The sequence below is a fragment of the Salmo salar genome, chromosome ssa22 (assembly GCF_905237065.1).
Source record: "Salmo salar chromosome ssa22, Ssal_v3.1, whole genome shotgun sequence".
NCBI classification, from domain to species: Eukaryota; Metazoa; Chordata; class Actinopteri; order Salmoniformes; family Salmonidae; genus Salmo; species Salmo salar.
This window is the reverse complement of record NC_059463.1, coordinates 2975838-2991216: the sequence shown is the minus strand read 5'-3', so window position 1 is coordinate 2991216 and position 15379 is coordinate 2975838. Positions and strand designations below refer to the sequence as shown.

The following is a 15379-nucleotide window of genomic DNA, read 5'->3' as shown; positions in this document are numbered from 1 at the left end:
AGAAGAAAAGCTGAAGTCATAACCTTTTCACTGATGTAATCAGATCTCATGTCTAATTCCCAGTGCGTCCACTAATCGCAGTAGCAGATCACATGACGTGACTTGGCCACTTGAAACCAGATGTGTCTGGTTTGATCTGGTTTGGGTAGCGAACTGAACTGATTTTCAAGCCTGACAACTTAAAACTGCCTGGTGGTAAGTATTGTTCCTAGAGATTATGGATATGCCTTTGTTGAAGGGATTTTTGGGGGGATGAAACCGTTCACACTTTAGGTCTGTATTGATTTCAGACGGCAGGCACTGGAACCTCACGCAACTAGGATCCATCTAAGCCCAAAGTCCCATCAAGATCCTAGTTGTGGTCAGGATCCTACTTGTGGTCCGAAGCTATGTCGATAGTAGTCTGCTAAAAGGAGAGTTTAGGTCTTCTGCTGCAGACGCTACCATTTCTGTTGGGGTTGGAGATTTGCTGCAGGTCAAGAAAGTGTGTCCCCACTGCCACATCGCCAATGTTGGCATCATCCAGGATCTGCACTTTTATTCGCCGGGCAAGGGGAGGAAACTGCTCGATGAAAGAGATCTGCTCATTCCACTCAGGAGTGTTGGTGTTGGACTCCACTGACGTCTCACCCTTTGATAAAACGTAGTATTTCTCAATTGAAGCAGTCCATTGATAAATTCACATACTGTAGGTCTTACAGTTAAATTATAAAAATCAGGCTAATTTCATTTTAGATAAAGGTTAATTATTTGATTTGAAAACTCCCAAAAGCCGGAAAGTGGTTTAGTGCTATTGTAATCCTATCCCTATTCTTACAGTACATCCAGAGAAGGAATGCAGTAAAGGAAATATAGGGCTGTGCCGTGATGTGAATGAGGTGACAAGGCAGCCACGGTGACACACTCCATTTGTTTGGAAACAGTGGTGTGTTTGCCATTACCTAACCAGGAAAGACAGAGTGTACTGTACAAATAAAGGGACCACAACCCAGTAAACAAATAGTGGGTGTATTGTAAGAGTGAGTGTTGTTGGGAGTTGAGGCATAGAAACACAAGCATATCACAGGGAGGACATGGATGGCTTGTACGAGACCAGGCGGGTATAGGTGAGAGGAACTCAAATAAGGAAGAGACATCCCATATTAAAAAATATTACAGTTTACTATATAATACCCCTATATTTACTAGAGAAGTATGTAGTATACTGTCGAATACTATACTACACACTGTAGTGTCCCTCGTTCATGTGTAGTACTTACTATTGACAAATTGGATCCTGGTCTGCTTAAGTGTGCAACGCCCATCAATGTTGGCTCAATAACCCACATTTTTTATTTAACATTGTTATCAACAAATATTCCAAAAGTATGGAAATCAGCTCTTGTGCTGCGACTCCATTATGTTTAATTAGGCATCCCAGTTAAGAACAAGTTCTTATTTACAATGAAAGCCTACCCCGGCCAAACCCTAATCCGGACGACGCTGGGCCAATTGTGCGCAGCCCTATGGGACTCCCAATCATGTCCGGGAGTGATACAGCCTGGAATTGAATCAGGGTCTATAGTGACGCCTCTAGCACTGAGATGCAGTGCTTTAGACCGCTGCGCCACTCGGGGCCGTAATTATAGCCCCATTTCAAGGCTTCGTTGTCTAGCTAAGATTCTTGAATCCTTGGTAAATGTACAACTTTTCTCTTTTTTATCTGAGAAATGTATTTTGAATGTAAACCAATCATGGTTTAGGCATTGGGCATAGCACTATTACAGCAATCACTTTAGTTGTTAATGATCTTGTCAATGCTTTAGGCACTAAAATTAAATGTGCTTCTTTGTTTGTGGACCTGTCAAAATGTTATACTGTTTAACATTTTATTAAATAAGTTGTCCTCGATAGGCCTGAGCTCCAACACGTTAATGGTTTCATGATTATCTTAGTGACAGAACTCACGCCATCGTGATTGATGGGGTTAAAGGAAAACTCCACCCAAAACAATCTTTTGCTATTTCTTTTGAAAACTTGATTGCTGACAAGCAAAACATTTTGGGTCTATGTCAACAATGACTAATGAAACAAATACCAAAAGATCGTTTTGGGTGGAATTTTCCTTTAAGTCCGAATTTCTTGAAGTACGTAAAGGTGTTTCGTGGGGTTGAAACTAGGACTTCTTCTTTTCATTTTTTATATAAATGATATTGGTCAATCAAAATGTAATTGAACCTATATGCAGATGATACTATTATGTACGCAATTTCCCCAACTGCTGACCTGGCTGTGACAAGACTACAGTCCGATTTTGCAGTTGTGCAGGAAGCCCTTACTGATTTGAAACTCGTACTTAATACGTGCAAAACAAATACGTTGTTTTCAAGGTCATGTAAGACTGTCTCAGCTGGATTACATCTTTACTCATTGGATGGTTCTTTAATCGAACGAGTCCCTGCATACAAATGCCTTGGTATGTAGATTGACAATGATTTATTGTTTTAAAACACACGACTGAGCTTGTTTAGAAACTAAGATTTAAAGTGGCTTTTTCTTTTACAGAAACAGATGTCTCTCTCCAGTCAGCAGGAAGCAGATTGTGCAGTTGATCTTTCTACCTGGTCTTGATTATGGTGATACTATTTATCGAAGTGCAGCTGCTTTTAATCTTAAACCCTTGGATGCACTTTTATCACAGGAAACAGTTGTAGCCTAGTGGTTAGAGCGTTGGGCCAGTAACCGAAAGTTTGCTAGATTGAATCCCCGAGCTGACAAGGTAAAAATCTGTTCCGCCCCTGAATTAGGCAGTTAACCCACTGTTCCTAGGCCGTCATTGTAAATAAGAATTTGTTCTTAACTAATTGGCCTAGTTAAATAAAAAATGTACTCCCTGTCAAAATAAAGGTTAAATAAAAAATACAAAAAATAAAAACTATAGAATGTTGCAGTATATTGTAGAATATCCACACAAAAAAAATCGCTGTAGTATATACTACAGTAATGTCCATAACCTACTTACAGGTACACTAGACGGCTTACACTATAGTATATACTCCCTCACTAGCTTTAAGCACCAGCTGTCAGAGCAGCTCACAGATCACTGCACCTGTACATAGCCCATCTATAATTTAGCCCAAACAACTACATCTTCCCCTACTGTATTTATTTATTTACTTATTTATTTTGCTCCTTTGCACCCCATCATTTATTTCTATTTCTACTTTGCACTTTCTTCCACTACAAATCTACCATTCCAGTGTTTTACTTGCTATATTGGATTTACTTTGCCACCATGCCTTTTTTGCCTTTACCTCCCTTATGTCACCTCATTTGCTCACATTTTTAAATATAGACTTATTTTTCTACTGTATTATTGTATGTTGATTGTATGGAGTCCCGTGTGGCTCGGTTGGTAGAGCATGGTATTTGCAACACCAGGGTTGTGGGTTCGATTCCCACGGGGGACCAGTACGGAACAAAAAATTAATGAAATGTATGCATTCACTACTGTAAGTCGCTCTGGATAAGAGCGTCTGCTAAATGACGTAAATGTATGTTTGTTTATTCCATGTGTAACTCTGTGTTGTTGTATGTGTCGAACTGCTTTGCTTTATCTTGGCCTGGTCGCAATTGTAAATGAGAACTTGTTCTCAACTTGCCTACCTGGTTAAATAAAGGTGAAATAAAATAAAAAATAAATAAAAAGTTATTTTATTTATTTTTTCATTTATTTATTAATTATTTATACTATAGTTAACTGTTAACTGTTAACTGTAAATACTACAGTATACTACAAAAACACTACATTAATTACTATAGTATATATTGCAGTTTTCTTTTACTACAGTATTTATACTACAGTAAAGTCAGCAAAAACACTACAGTACAGCAAAAACACTACAGTGAATACTTAAATGCAGGGCTCATCTGCAAAATAGGCCATGACTCCCTGGTTAAATAAAGGTTAAATAAAAAATAATTGTATACTACAGTATTTTGTCATGTGAACTGGCACAACAAAGAAAACCCTGCACTAATGACTGAATACACAAAACCAACAAAACCATTTTATAGACTATTGTTATATGAATGCGACCGAAATTGGTTTGATATACCTTATTTCTAGCATATAATCCAACAGATTGGGGTCAATTCCATTTAAATTCAGTCAATTCAGGAAGTACATTTTCCTCATGACGAAAATGGAATTGGAATTTCAGTTTACTTCCTGAATTGACTGAATTTAAATGGAATTGATCAAAACCTTGTTATTCAACATCTAAAAGAACCTGCACCTGTACCTGTTGGCCTGCGAATGTGACCTGCACGTAAGGGTCAATGAAGACCTTTTTGTCCCCCATCATCTTAGAGAGGCTACCCAGGAAGCCAGCGCTCATACTGGGTAAACCTTCTGCCTTGTAGATCTTCACCAGGAACTTAGCCCAGGGCCTCTCCATTGGCATTCTCTTGGGCAAGAGCAGGTTCCTACAAAGAGAGGAAAGCAACATGAGCCCAATTTCAATTCAAATCAATACAACTTAACTTATCCCCTCAGGGGCAATTAAGAAAGGCAAATCCAGGAATAGTGAGCAGTTAAAGCTTACCTACATCAATATTTTTTTGAATGAATGAACAATACGGGCAGAAGAAAAATAAAATGGGAAATCAGCCAATGAATTCAAGTAATAAACACAGGAAAAAAAAGAAACATCCCTTTTTCAGGACCCTGTCTTTCAAAGATAATTCGTAAAAATCCGAATAACTTCACAGATCTTCATTGTAAAGGGTTTAATGACTGTTCCCATGCTTGTTCAATGAACCATAAACAATTAATGAACATGCACCTGTAGAACGGTCACTAAGACACTAACAGCTTACAGACGGTAGGCAATTAAGGTCACAGTTATGAAAACTTAGGACACGAAAGAGGCCTTTCTACTGACTCTGAAAAACACCAAAATAAAGATGCCCACGGTCCCTGCTCATCTGCGTGAACGTGCCTTAGGCATGCTGCAAGGAGGCATGAGGACTGCAGATGTGGCCAGGGCAATAAAATGCAATGTCCGTACTGTGAGCCGCCTAAGACAGAGCTACAGGGAGACAGGACGGACAGCTGATCGTCCTCGCAGTGGCAGACCACGTGTAACAACACCTACACAGGATCGGTACATCCGAACATCACACCTGCGGGACAGGTACAGGATGGCAACAACAACTGCCCGAGTTACACCAGGAGGAACGCACAACCCTCCATCAGTGCTCAGACTGTCCGCAATAGGCTGAGAGAGGCTGGACTGAGGGCTTGTAGGCCTGTTGTAAGGCAGGTCCTCACCAGACATCACCGGCAACGTCGCCTACGGGTACAAACCCACCGTCGCTGGACCAGACAGGACTGGCAAAAAGTGCTCTTCACTGACGAGTCGCGGTTTTGTCTCACCAGGGGTGATGGTCGAATTCGCATTTATCGTTAAACGAATGAGCGTTACACCGAGGCCTGTACTCTGGAGCGGGATCGATTTGGAGGTGGAGGGTCCGTCATGGTCTGGGGCGGTGTGTCACAGCATCATCGGACTGAGCTTGTTGTCATTGCAGGCAATCTCAACGCTGTGCGTTACAGGGAAGACATCCTCCTCCCTCATGTGGTACCCTTCCTGCAGGCTCATCCTGACAAGACCCTCCAGCATGACAATGCCACCAGCCATACTGCTCGTTCTGTGCGTGATTTCCTGCAAGACAGGAATGTCAGTGTTCTGCCATGGCCAGCGAAGAGCCCGGAGAGCCCTCATGCAGTCCACGAGGAGGAGATGCACTGCAGTACTTAATGCAGCTGGTGGCCACACCAGATACTGACTGTTACAAGATTCAATTTCTGTTAGTCACATGTCTGTGGAACTTGTTCAGTTTATGTCTCAGTTGTTGAATCTTGTTTTGTTCATAAAAATATTTACACATGTTAAGTTTGCTGAAAATAAACGCAGTTGACAGTGAGAGGACGTTTCTTTTTTTGCTGAGTTTAGCTTAAAGTGAGTTATAAACACCACCCACCAAGGAGTAGTCTACATGGCTAATAAAATGTTAAGCATTTTTCTTAGGAGGTTCCTTCAAGAAAAAGCTATGACTTACGTCTCAATGTCATTGTTCTGACTGCCTAAAGGAGGCAAACTGGGCATTCCCATTGCGTCTCCTTTCATCACAACACTCAAGGTGCACTTCACGAAACCTTTTATCCCTGCCCGGGTGTCACTGGGATCAGTAAGGGGAGCCCATTTCTGGTAGAACCTGTGATCTGTTGTGACAGAAAGACATACTTCTTTATGAGTACAAAAATACAAGGCTGATATTTCTATTGAATAGTGATGTCAAAATGAATGACTATCCCAACTCCCTAAAATTACAATATTGAAAGATTAAGGACTATTCCCTTTAAATCATAGTCTTATCAGGGCACCACAGAGTTTATCTTCCCTTTTATACATGCTTCCAAGTTTTTGTGTCATATCCTGTTTACCTTGCTGACTGTAGACAGTGCTGATGTCAATTTTGAAGGTGCCGATAAGTGTCATCATAAATCCCAGCATCTTTTTGTGAACAACCTATGTGTTAAAACAAAGGCTCAGTATATCCAAGGATAACATTACATTATCTTAACTGATTCAGTGAGCCCAGGACATTATGTATCACACCACATGATCCTGTGGTTCCAGTGTGAAAATGCTGCTTCAGGACAAAGATACCTCCTTTCACTTTACACTGATATATATTGAATCAAATTATGATTATCAAAAATATCAAGTCCAGACATACAACTAACTATTTTTACAACTTACCGTTATCTCAATAACTTTATCAAACAGAACATCTTGTGTCTCCTGGAACTCAAACATGAAGTTCTGAGAGAGGAAAGAAACATTGAAGTAACGTGTTGAGAATTGAAACCTTACGTAAAGTCTCTTGGATACCTCCACATATAAAGTAAATTATCTTATTCGATTACACTCAACATCATATGTATTTGGACAGTGAAGCAAACATTTTTTATTTGTCTCTATACTCCAGCATTTTGGATTTGAGGTCAAATGTTGCATACAAGGGTATTATTTGAGGGTATTTTCATACATATTGGTTTTACTGTTTAGAAATGAAAGCATTATCTAGTCCCCCCATTTGAAGAAGTCATAAGTATTTGGATAGATTCACTTATGCATTTGCAATTTGTTTTAGTTGTGTTTTGGGTTATGTTTTTCCCAATAGGAGCTGATCGGTGAATAATGACTGGAGTCATTTTTTTTTATAAGTTTGGTAGATAAGATGTTTCTGAACACAAATTAATTCTGATAATGTCATGATAAAGAAAAATCATGAATGAATCATGAATAATGATGACAGCGGAGTTTAGCATTTTGGGGGGGTATGTGAATTTGTGCCTATGTAACTTTCTCACTCATCATTATTCACAGTTCATTCATGGTTATCCATAATCATGGTAGCACTAGTATCCAAATTAATTTAGAAGTGTTCACAAACATCTTCTATTCTTACTTACAGTAAAAGTGACTCCAAAATGGCACAATACATTATTCACCATTCAGTTCCTATTGAGCAAAACATTATCTGGTGAAAAAGATATGCATGAAAATACCCTCAAATAAAAGGTGACATTCTGAAATGTCGACTCATATGAAATATTTGATTTCACATTCAAAATGCTGGAGTATAAAGACACATTTAACATTTTAGCTTCCCTGTCCAAATACAAATGGTGTTGAGTGTATATTCTATACCCCTGAGACTCAGGGTTAAATAGCCCACCTCATTGTAGAATGGACAGTTGGTGGACTTCTGTGTAGCAGTTTTCTTCTTCACTTCTCCCACTCTGATGTACACGGCTGGGTTTATGTTCACGCCCACCAGTTTCTGGGCCTCCAATACATTCACATTAACCTGAGAGAAAGAGCAAAAGACACTTTAAGATGCTGGTCTTGAATTAAGTTTTTCATGGGACAAATAATGGTGTGATCATAAAGATTAGATGGACCCAACTTTGTCCCGCTTTAAATTAAGTGCAATTTATGAAGGCCTTATCAAGCATTAATAAAGGCTTCAAAATCACTATATTATTGTGTCACAAATCATCTAGGACTGTATGTCATGCTCTATCAAGGATTCATAAATGTGCCATAACTGTGTGACATAACCACCAATGTCAAATGTGACATAACCCACTATGTCAAATATTACATAAACCAGTGCTTTTTAAAGGGTGACTTAATAATGGTGTTTGGGGAAACTTGTCCTTTGCCTTCTCCTCCATAACTTTCATCACTCACCTGGAAGCTCTGTACTCGGGGTGTGGCAGCAAGCACATGCTTTGAAAGAGGTCTGCAACGACTAAAACACAGACAACTCAGCATAAAAATATAAACGTTTTCAATGTAAACTACTGTGTCTAAAAATCCCTCTACAGAAACAAGAGGGAAAAAAACACCTTAAAATGGGAGTGAACATTATGTTGGCAGACTCCATGTCTGATATATCATAATCGTCATCATCCTCGTCATCGTCTTCATCATCCTCGTCCCCGGTTTTGACCAGACCGCGCCCTAATTTCCTGGTCTCTCGGTCGAGTTTCTCGGGTCGCAGACTCTGCTTTAACCTGAGAGTCAGAGTATCATCATTTGGATCATTGTCATATGAAATACAATAAGAAATACAAATACAGGTGTCTGGACAAATGAACAAAATGTCTAAACTTGAGAAATCGTCCACAGAAACTTTCCATATGACTAGAGTTCACTGAATGTGATCTTATCTCAGAATGGCATCAATCAATCCAATTTGAGCACTCTTCAATAACAATCTCAATTACAGTGTCTAGGACTTACCTAGGCTCAGCAAAACCTGAGTTTCTGATAACATAACCTGAGCTGAGAAAGGGGGAAAGGAGAAAAAATGAGAAGAGAGTTTGATATGGGACTTGAAGATTTTTTAAATATAATGATATATTAATTCATCAACATTAGGAAGAACATAACGCCGGTGAGCATGCAATCTGTTATCAGGTGTAGACAAATATGATGGACGAAATGGTGCAGTATTCTACATACTATTCTTTCACTCACTCATCATTGTCTTCCACATTGAGGAATTCCTCACCCTCCCATCCACCGGCAGCACCTTGCACAGGGTGGTATCGTACGTCCAGCTCAATGTATATCTGAACATATGAAGTATATTAAAAAAGTGCCTTTATAGATAAATAAACCTGTGTGTGTGTGTGTGTGTTGTGCATGTGTGTACCAGGATCATACGTTTCAAAAATGCATTCCACAGTAAAGTGGAGGTTCATTCTCGGTATCCTCCCTGCAGAAGCCTCCACTGGTGTATGTGTTTGACTTACATTTGTCTGGCTGTGGTTGCTGTCTGTCAGTGGCTCTCGGAGTATCAGTCTCCCAGAGGTCACCACATGCTGGAGACTGATGATTAATTTACCCAGGAGCCTGAGGGAGACATCACGGTCAAACAGCTTTGGACCACCCCTCCATATATGCATATTATATATATCAATTGAATTAAACATTAGATTAAATTCAGCATTTGTCTTTTGTTGGGATTTATTTTTCCCCTCAGTGAAGAAAGGTTGGTCACAAACTCTACATACAGTAAGGTTGACAGGTTGGACTGCGGAGAGGTTTACTTGTGTGAGGAGGTGCCGAGGAGACAAAAAGCTGGTTACTCCACCTTAAAACTCTCCTCCTGTCCATATAGATGCGTAAAGTGCGCGCTGGACAAAAACGATAGAGCTGTTCTTCCTCCAGAGAGGAGAAAGGCAGTGGGTGAAAAGCATTCTAATCTGAAGCAATTGTAGGACAGGCTGTAGGGTAACCTTAGATTACCCCAGGGCAAATTGCAGGCACGAGTGATGAACTGCATACAGCTCACACACTTCTTGATTTGCAGAAGTAAGGGCAAGTAGCAAAGCAGTTTTGAAAGAGAGGCACTCACGCTTTCCATCGGCTCTAAAGGCTGCAGTGAAATACTGTAGCTTAGAGCACAATAGACAGGGGTGTGTGCTTAGTCCCTTCCTGTACTGCTGTACTCCCTGTTCACACATGACTGCGTGGCCAAGCACGACTCCAATATCATCATTAAGTTTGCTGACAACACAACGGTGGTAGGCCTGATCACCGACAACGATGAGACAGCCTATAGGGAGGAGGTCAGAGACCTGGCAGTGTTGTGCCAGGACAACAACCTCTCCATAGGGAGGAGGTCAGAGACCTGGCAGTGTGGTGCCAGGACAACAACCTCTCCCTCAATGTGATCAATACAAAGGAAATGATCAGGGACTACAGGAAAAGGAGGGTCAAACACGCCCCCATTCTCATCGATAGGGCTGTAGTGGAGCAGGTTGAGTGTTTCAAGTACCTTGGCGTCCACATCACCAACAAACTATCATGGTCCAAACACACCAAGACAGTCGTGAAGAGGGCACGACAACACCTATTCCCCCTCAGGAGACTTAAAATATTTGGCATGGGTCCTCAGATCCTCAAAAAGTTATACAGCTGCACCATCGAGAGTATCCTGACTGGTTGCATCACTGCCTGGTATGGCAACTGCTCTACCTCTGACTGCAAGGCACTACAGAGGGTAGTGCGTACGGCCCAGTACATTACCGTGGCCAAGGTTCCTGCCATCCAGGACCTCTGTACCAGGCGGTGTCAGATTAAGGCCCTAAAAATTGTCAAAGACTCCGGTCACCCAAGTCATAGACTGTTCTCTCCGCTACCGCATGGCAAGCGCTACCAGGGCGCGAAGTCTCGGTCCAAAAGGCTCCTTAACAGCTTCTACCCCGAAGCCATAGACTACTGAACAGCTAATCAAATGGCTATACGGACTATTTGCATTGATCCCCCCCTTTTTTTACGCTGCTGCTACTCACTGTTTATTATCTACAGTTGAAGTCGGAAGTTTACATACACCTTAGCCAAATACATTTAAACATTAGCCTATCAGAAGCTTCTAAAGCCATGACATCATTTTCGGGAATTTTCCATGCTGTTTAAAGGCACAGCCAACTTAATGTATGTAAACTTCTGACCCACTGGAATTGTGATACAGTGAATTATAAGTGAAATAATTTGTCTGTAAACAATTGTTGGAAAAATGACTTGTGTCATGCACAAAGTAGATCTCCTAACTAACTTGCCAAAACTATAGTTTGTTAACAAGAAATTTGTGGAGTGGTTGATAAACGAGTTTTAATGACTCCAACCTAAGTGTATGTAAACTTCTGACTTCAACCTGTATACATAGTCACTTTACCCCTACCTACATGTACATATTACCTCAATTACCTCGACTAACCCATAACCCCGCAAATTGACTTGATCACTCGTTTTTCCACAGATTGTTACGTTAAAGCCTTATTCTAAAATTGATTAAATTGTATTTTTTCCTCATCAGTCTACACACAATACCTCATAATGACAAAAGAAAAACAGGTTTTTATCAATTTTAAAATATTTATTATAAAATAAAAAATGAAATATCACATTTACATAAGTATTCAGACCCTTTACTCAGTACTTTGATGAAGCACCTTTGGCAGCGATTACAGCATTGAGTCTTCTTGGGTATGACGCTACAGGCTTGGAACACCTGTATTTGGGAAGTTTCTCCCATTCTTCTCTGCAGATCCTCTCAAGCTCTGTCAGGTTGGATGGGGAGCATTACTGTACAGCTATTTTCAGGTCTCTCCAGAGATGTGCGATCGGGTTCAAGTCCGGGCTCTTGCTGGGCCACTCAAGGACATTGAGACTTGTCCCGAAGCCACACCTGCGTTGTCTTGGCTGTGTGCTTAGGGTCATTGTCCTGTTGGAAGGTGAACTTTTGCCCTAGGCTGAGGTCCTGAGCACTCTGGAGCAGGTTTTCATCAAGGAACTCTCTGTACTTTGCTCCGTTCATCTTTGCCTTGATCCTGACTAGTCTCCCAGTCCCTGCCACTGAAAAACATCCCCACAGCATGATGCTGCCACCACCATACTTCACAGTAGGGATGGTGTCAGGTTTCCTCCAGATGTGACGCTTGGCAGACGTAACCAGAGAATCTTGTTTCGCATGGTTTGAGAGTCTTAAGGTGTTTTTTGGCAAAGTCCAAGCGGGCTGTCATGTGCCTTTTACTGTGGAGTGGCCTCCGTCTGGCCAATCTACCTTAAATGCTTGATTGGTGGAGTGCTGCAGGTATAGTTGTCCTTCTGGAAATTTCTCCCATCTCCACAGAGGATCTCCAGAGCTCTGTCAGAGTGACCATCAGGTTCTTGGTCCCTGACCAAGGCCCTTCTCCCCCGACTGCTCAGTTTGGCCAGGTGGCCAGCTCTAGGAAGAGTCTTGGTGGTTCCAAACTTCTTCCATTTAAGAATGATGGAGGCCACTGTGTTCTTGGGGACCTTCAATGCTGCAGAAATGTTTTGGTACCCTTCCCCAGATCTGTGCCTCGACACGATCCTGTCTCTGAGCTCTACGGACAATTCCTTCGACCTCGTGGCTTGGTTTTTGTTCTGACATGCACTGTCAACTGTGGGACCTTGTATAGACAGGTGTGTGCCTTTCCAAATCATGTCCAATCAATTTCATTTACCACAGATGGACTCCAATCAAGTTGTGGAAAATTCTCAAGGATGATCAATGGAAACAGGATGCACCTGAGCTCAATTCGAGTCTCATAGCAAATGGTCTGAATACTTATGTAAATAAGGTATCTGTTTTTTATTTTTAATACATTTGCTAAAATAAAAAAACTGTTTTCGCTTCGTCATTATGGGGTATTGTGTGTAGATTGATGAAGATCTTTCTTTATTTAATCCATTTTAGAATAAGGCTGAAATGTAACAAAATCTGGAAAAAGTCAAGGGGTCTGAATACTTTCCGAATGCTTTATATATAGCTCATTATTGTTATTTTATTGTGTTACATTTTTTTTAACTTTAGTTTATTTAGTAAATATTTTCTTAACTCTTGTTTTTCTTAAAACCGCATTGTTGGTAAAGGGCTTGTAAGTAAGCATTTCACGGTAAGGTCTACTACACCTGTTGTATTCGGCTTGGGGTCTCATGGAGGGACTAAAGGCTTTAAAACTGGGCATAAACGATGCACACCCTTCATAAAATGACAGACAAGTGGATGTTTTCCTCCTGTATTGTTTTGTAAAAAGCATATCACTTCGGATACACAGCACTTATTGTCATACAGTGAACATGTGGAAGGGGCCATGGCACCCGCAACAACCTTATGTGGCAGGCCTGTCGCATTTAGATTAATCCATTCACGGGCCAGGCCCAGAGGGCTAGCTGATCTGGATGAGGATGGAAGATTTATCCAGTAGAAAATGAGTGGTTTAATGGTGAACTGAACCCTGCATCCCCTCGCAATCGTGGATAGCGCATAGGGATGAACTGCACATGCGCATCAATTCTCCCTTTTGGCAGTGAGCTGTCCACAAGCCTGATGACAGAGATGGTGTGCTCCGACACTCTGGTGGCATTCTAGAGATTCACCCTTAGCCTGTTATGGATAGGGGGCAGTATTTTCACGGCCGGATAAAAAACGTACCCGATTTAATCTGATTATTACTCCTGCCCAGAAACTAGAATATGCATATAATTATTAGCTTTGGATAGAAAACACTCCAAAGTTTCTAAAACTGTTTGAATGGTGTCTGTGAGTATAACAGAACTCATTTGGCAGGCCAAAACCTGAGAAGATTCCTTACAGGAAGTGCCGTCTCTGACCATTTCTTCGCCTTCTACACTCTCTTTATTTAAAACTGAGTATCTCTGCTGTAACGTGACACTTCCTACGGTTCCCATAGGCTCTCAGAAGGCGGCAAAAAGCTGAATGATGTCTTTGCAGGCCCTGGCTGAAAAACATTAGCGCATTTGGATGGTGGCTGATCAGAGAACAGAGACTGGAGGCGCGTGCAAGAGGCGACACCATGTTTTTATTCTTTCGTCTTTGAACGAAAACAACGACTCCCGGTCGGAATATTATCGCTTTTTTACGAGAAAAAGCATAAAAATTGATTTTAAACAGCGGTTGACATGCTTCGAAGTACGGTAATGGAATATTTAGAATTTTTTTGTCACGAAACGCGTCGGGTGCGTAACCCTTCGTCACCCTTCGGATAGTGTCTTGAACGCACGAACAAAACGCCGCTATTTGGATATAACTATGGATTATTTTGACCCAAACCAACATTTGTTATTGAAGTAGAAGTCCTGGGAGTGCATTCTGACAAAGAACAGCAAAGGTAATAACATTTTTCTTATAGTAAATCTGACTTTGGTCAGGGCTAAACTTGGTGGGTGTCTAAATAGCTAGCCCTGTGATGCCGGGCTATCTACTCAGAATATTGCAAAATGTGCTTTCACCGAAAAGCTATTTTAAAATCGGACATAGCGAGTGCATAGAGGAGTTCTGTATCTATAATTCTTAAAATAATTGTTATGTTTTTTGTGAACGTTTATCGTGATTAATTTAGTAAATTCACCGGAAGTGTTTGGTGGGAATGCTAGTTCTGAATGTCACATGCTAATGTAAAAAGCTGGTTTTTGATTTAAATATGAACTTGATTGAACAAAACATGCATGTATTGTATAACATAATGTCCTAGGCGTGTCATCTGATGAAGATCATCAAAGGTTAGTGCTGCATTTAGCTGTGGTTTTGTTTTTAGTGACATTATATGCTAGCTTGAAAAATGGGTGTCTGATTATTTCTGGCTGGGTACTCTGCTGACATAATGTAATGTTTTGCTTTCGCTGTAAAGCCTTTTTGAAATCGGACAGTGTGGTTAGATAAAGGAGAGTCTTGTCTTTAAAATGGTGTAAAATAGTCGTATGTTTGAAAAATTGAAGTTTTGGGATTTTTGAGGAATTTGTAATTCGCGCCACGCCTATCATTGGATATTGGAGCAGGTGTTCCGCTAGCGGAACGTCTAGATTTAACTTGGCCCTGTGCCCTTGGAGTAGGAACAGTGCTTGGTGACAACTGTGATGTTAGCCCAGCTAGTGTTAAACTGGGGCTATTTTAACATGCCCTTACCCATGGGCTTGAGCGTGGTAACACACAGCGTTTAATTTAGCTGAGCTAGCAGTATTTAGCTAGCTGTCAGCAGTCTGAGCTCTTTTATTCAATACATATCCGAACTAGAGCAGCCCTTGACAGGGACTCTGTTGGTAAAAAAAAGTTGTAGACTTTTTCCTCTAGCAGCACACTACAATGCGAGCAAGATTCAGGGTTACTGAACAAGACTTGGCCCTGCTCAACCCCCAGACATGAAATACAAAGGGGATATGAATCCTTGTCTGAAATCAAAGACCTGCATGCGCACGGACGA

The 15379-nt window shown here is 41.0% G+C and overlaps 1 protein-coding gene across 1 annotated transcript in view; it reads right to left on the bottom strand.

Annotated features, from left to right (window-relative positions):
- fer1l4 (fer-1 like family member 4) overlaps positions 1 to 15379 on the bottom strand; it is a 109240-nt gene that overhangs the window by 80438 nt on the left and 13423 nt on the right. The window contains exons 4-14 of the mRNA XM_045705303.1: positions 9380 to 9479; positions 9102 to 9196; positions 8865 to 8906; positions 8468 to 8635; positions 8310 to 8370; positions 7792 to 7923; positions 6810 to 6872; positions 6491 to 6575; positions 6106 to 6268; positions 4284 to 4467; positions 445 to 631 (exon numbers count right to left, since the gene is read on the bottom strand). Coding sequence (XP_045561259.1) covers positions 445 to 631; positions 4284 to 4467; positions 6106 to 6268; positions 6491 to 6575; positions 6810 to 6872; positions 7792 to 7923; positions 8310 to 8370; positions 8468 to 8635; positions 8865 to 8906; positions 9102 to 9196; positions 9380 to 9479 — 1280 coding nt within the window. The remainder of the gene's footprint in view (positions 1 to 444; positions 632 to 4283; positions 4468 to 6105; positions 6269 to 6490; positions 6576 to 6809; positions 6873 to 7791; positions 7924 to 8309; positions 8371 to 8467; positions 8636 to 8864; positions 8907 to 9101; positions 9197 to 9379; positions 9480 to 15379) is intronic.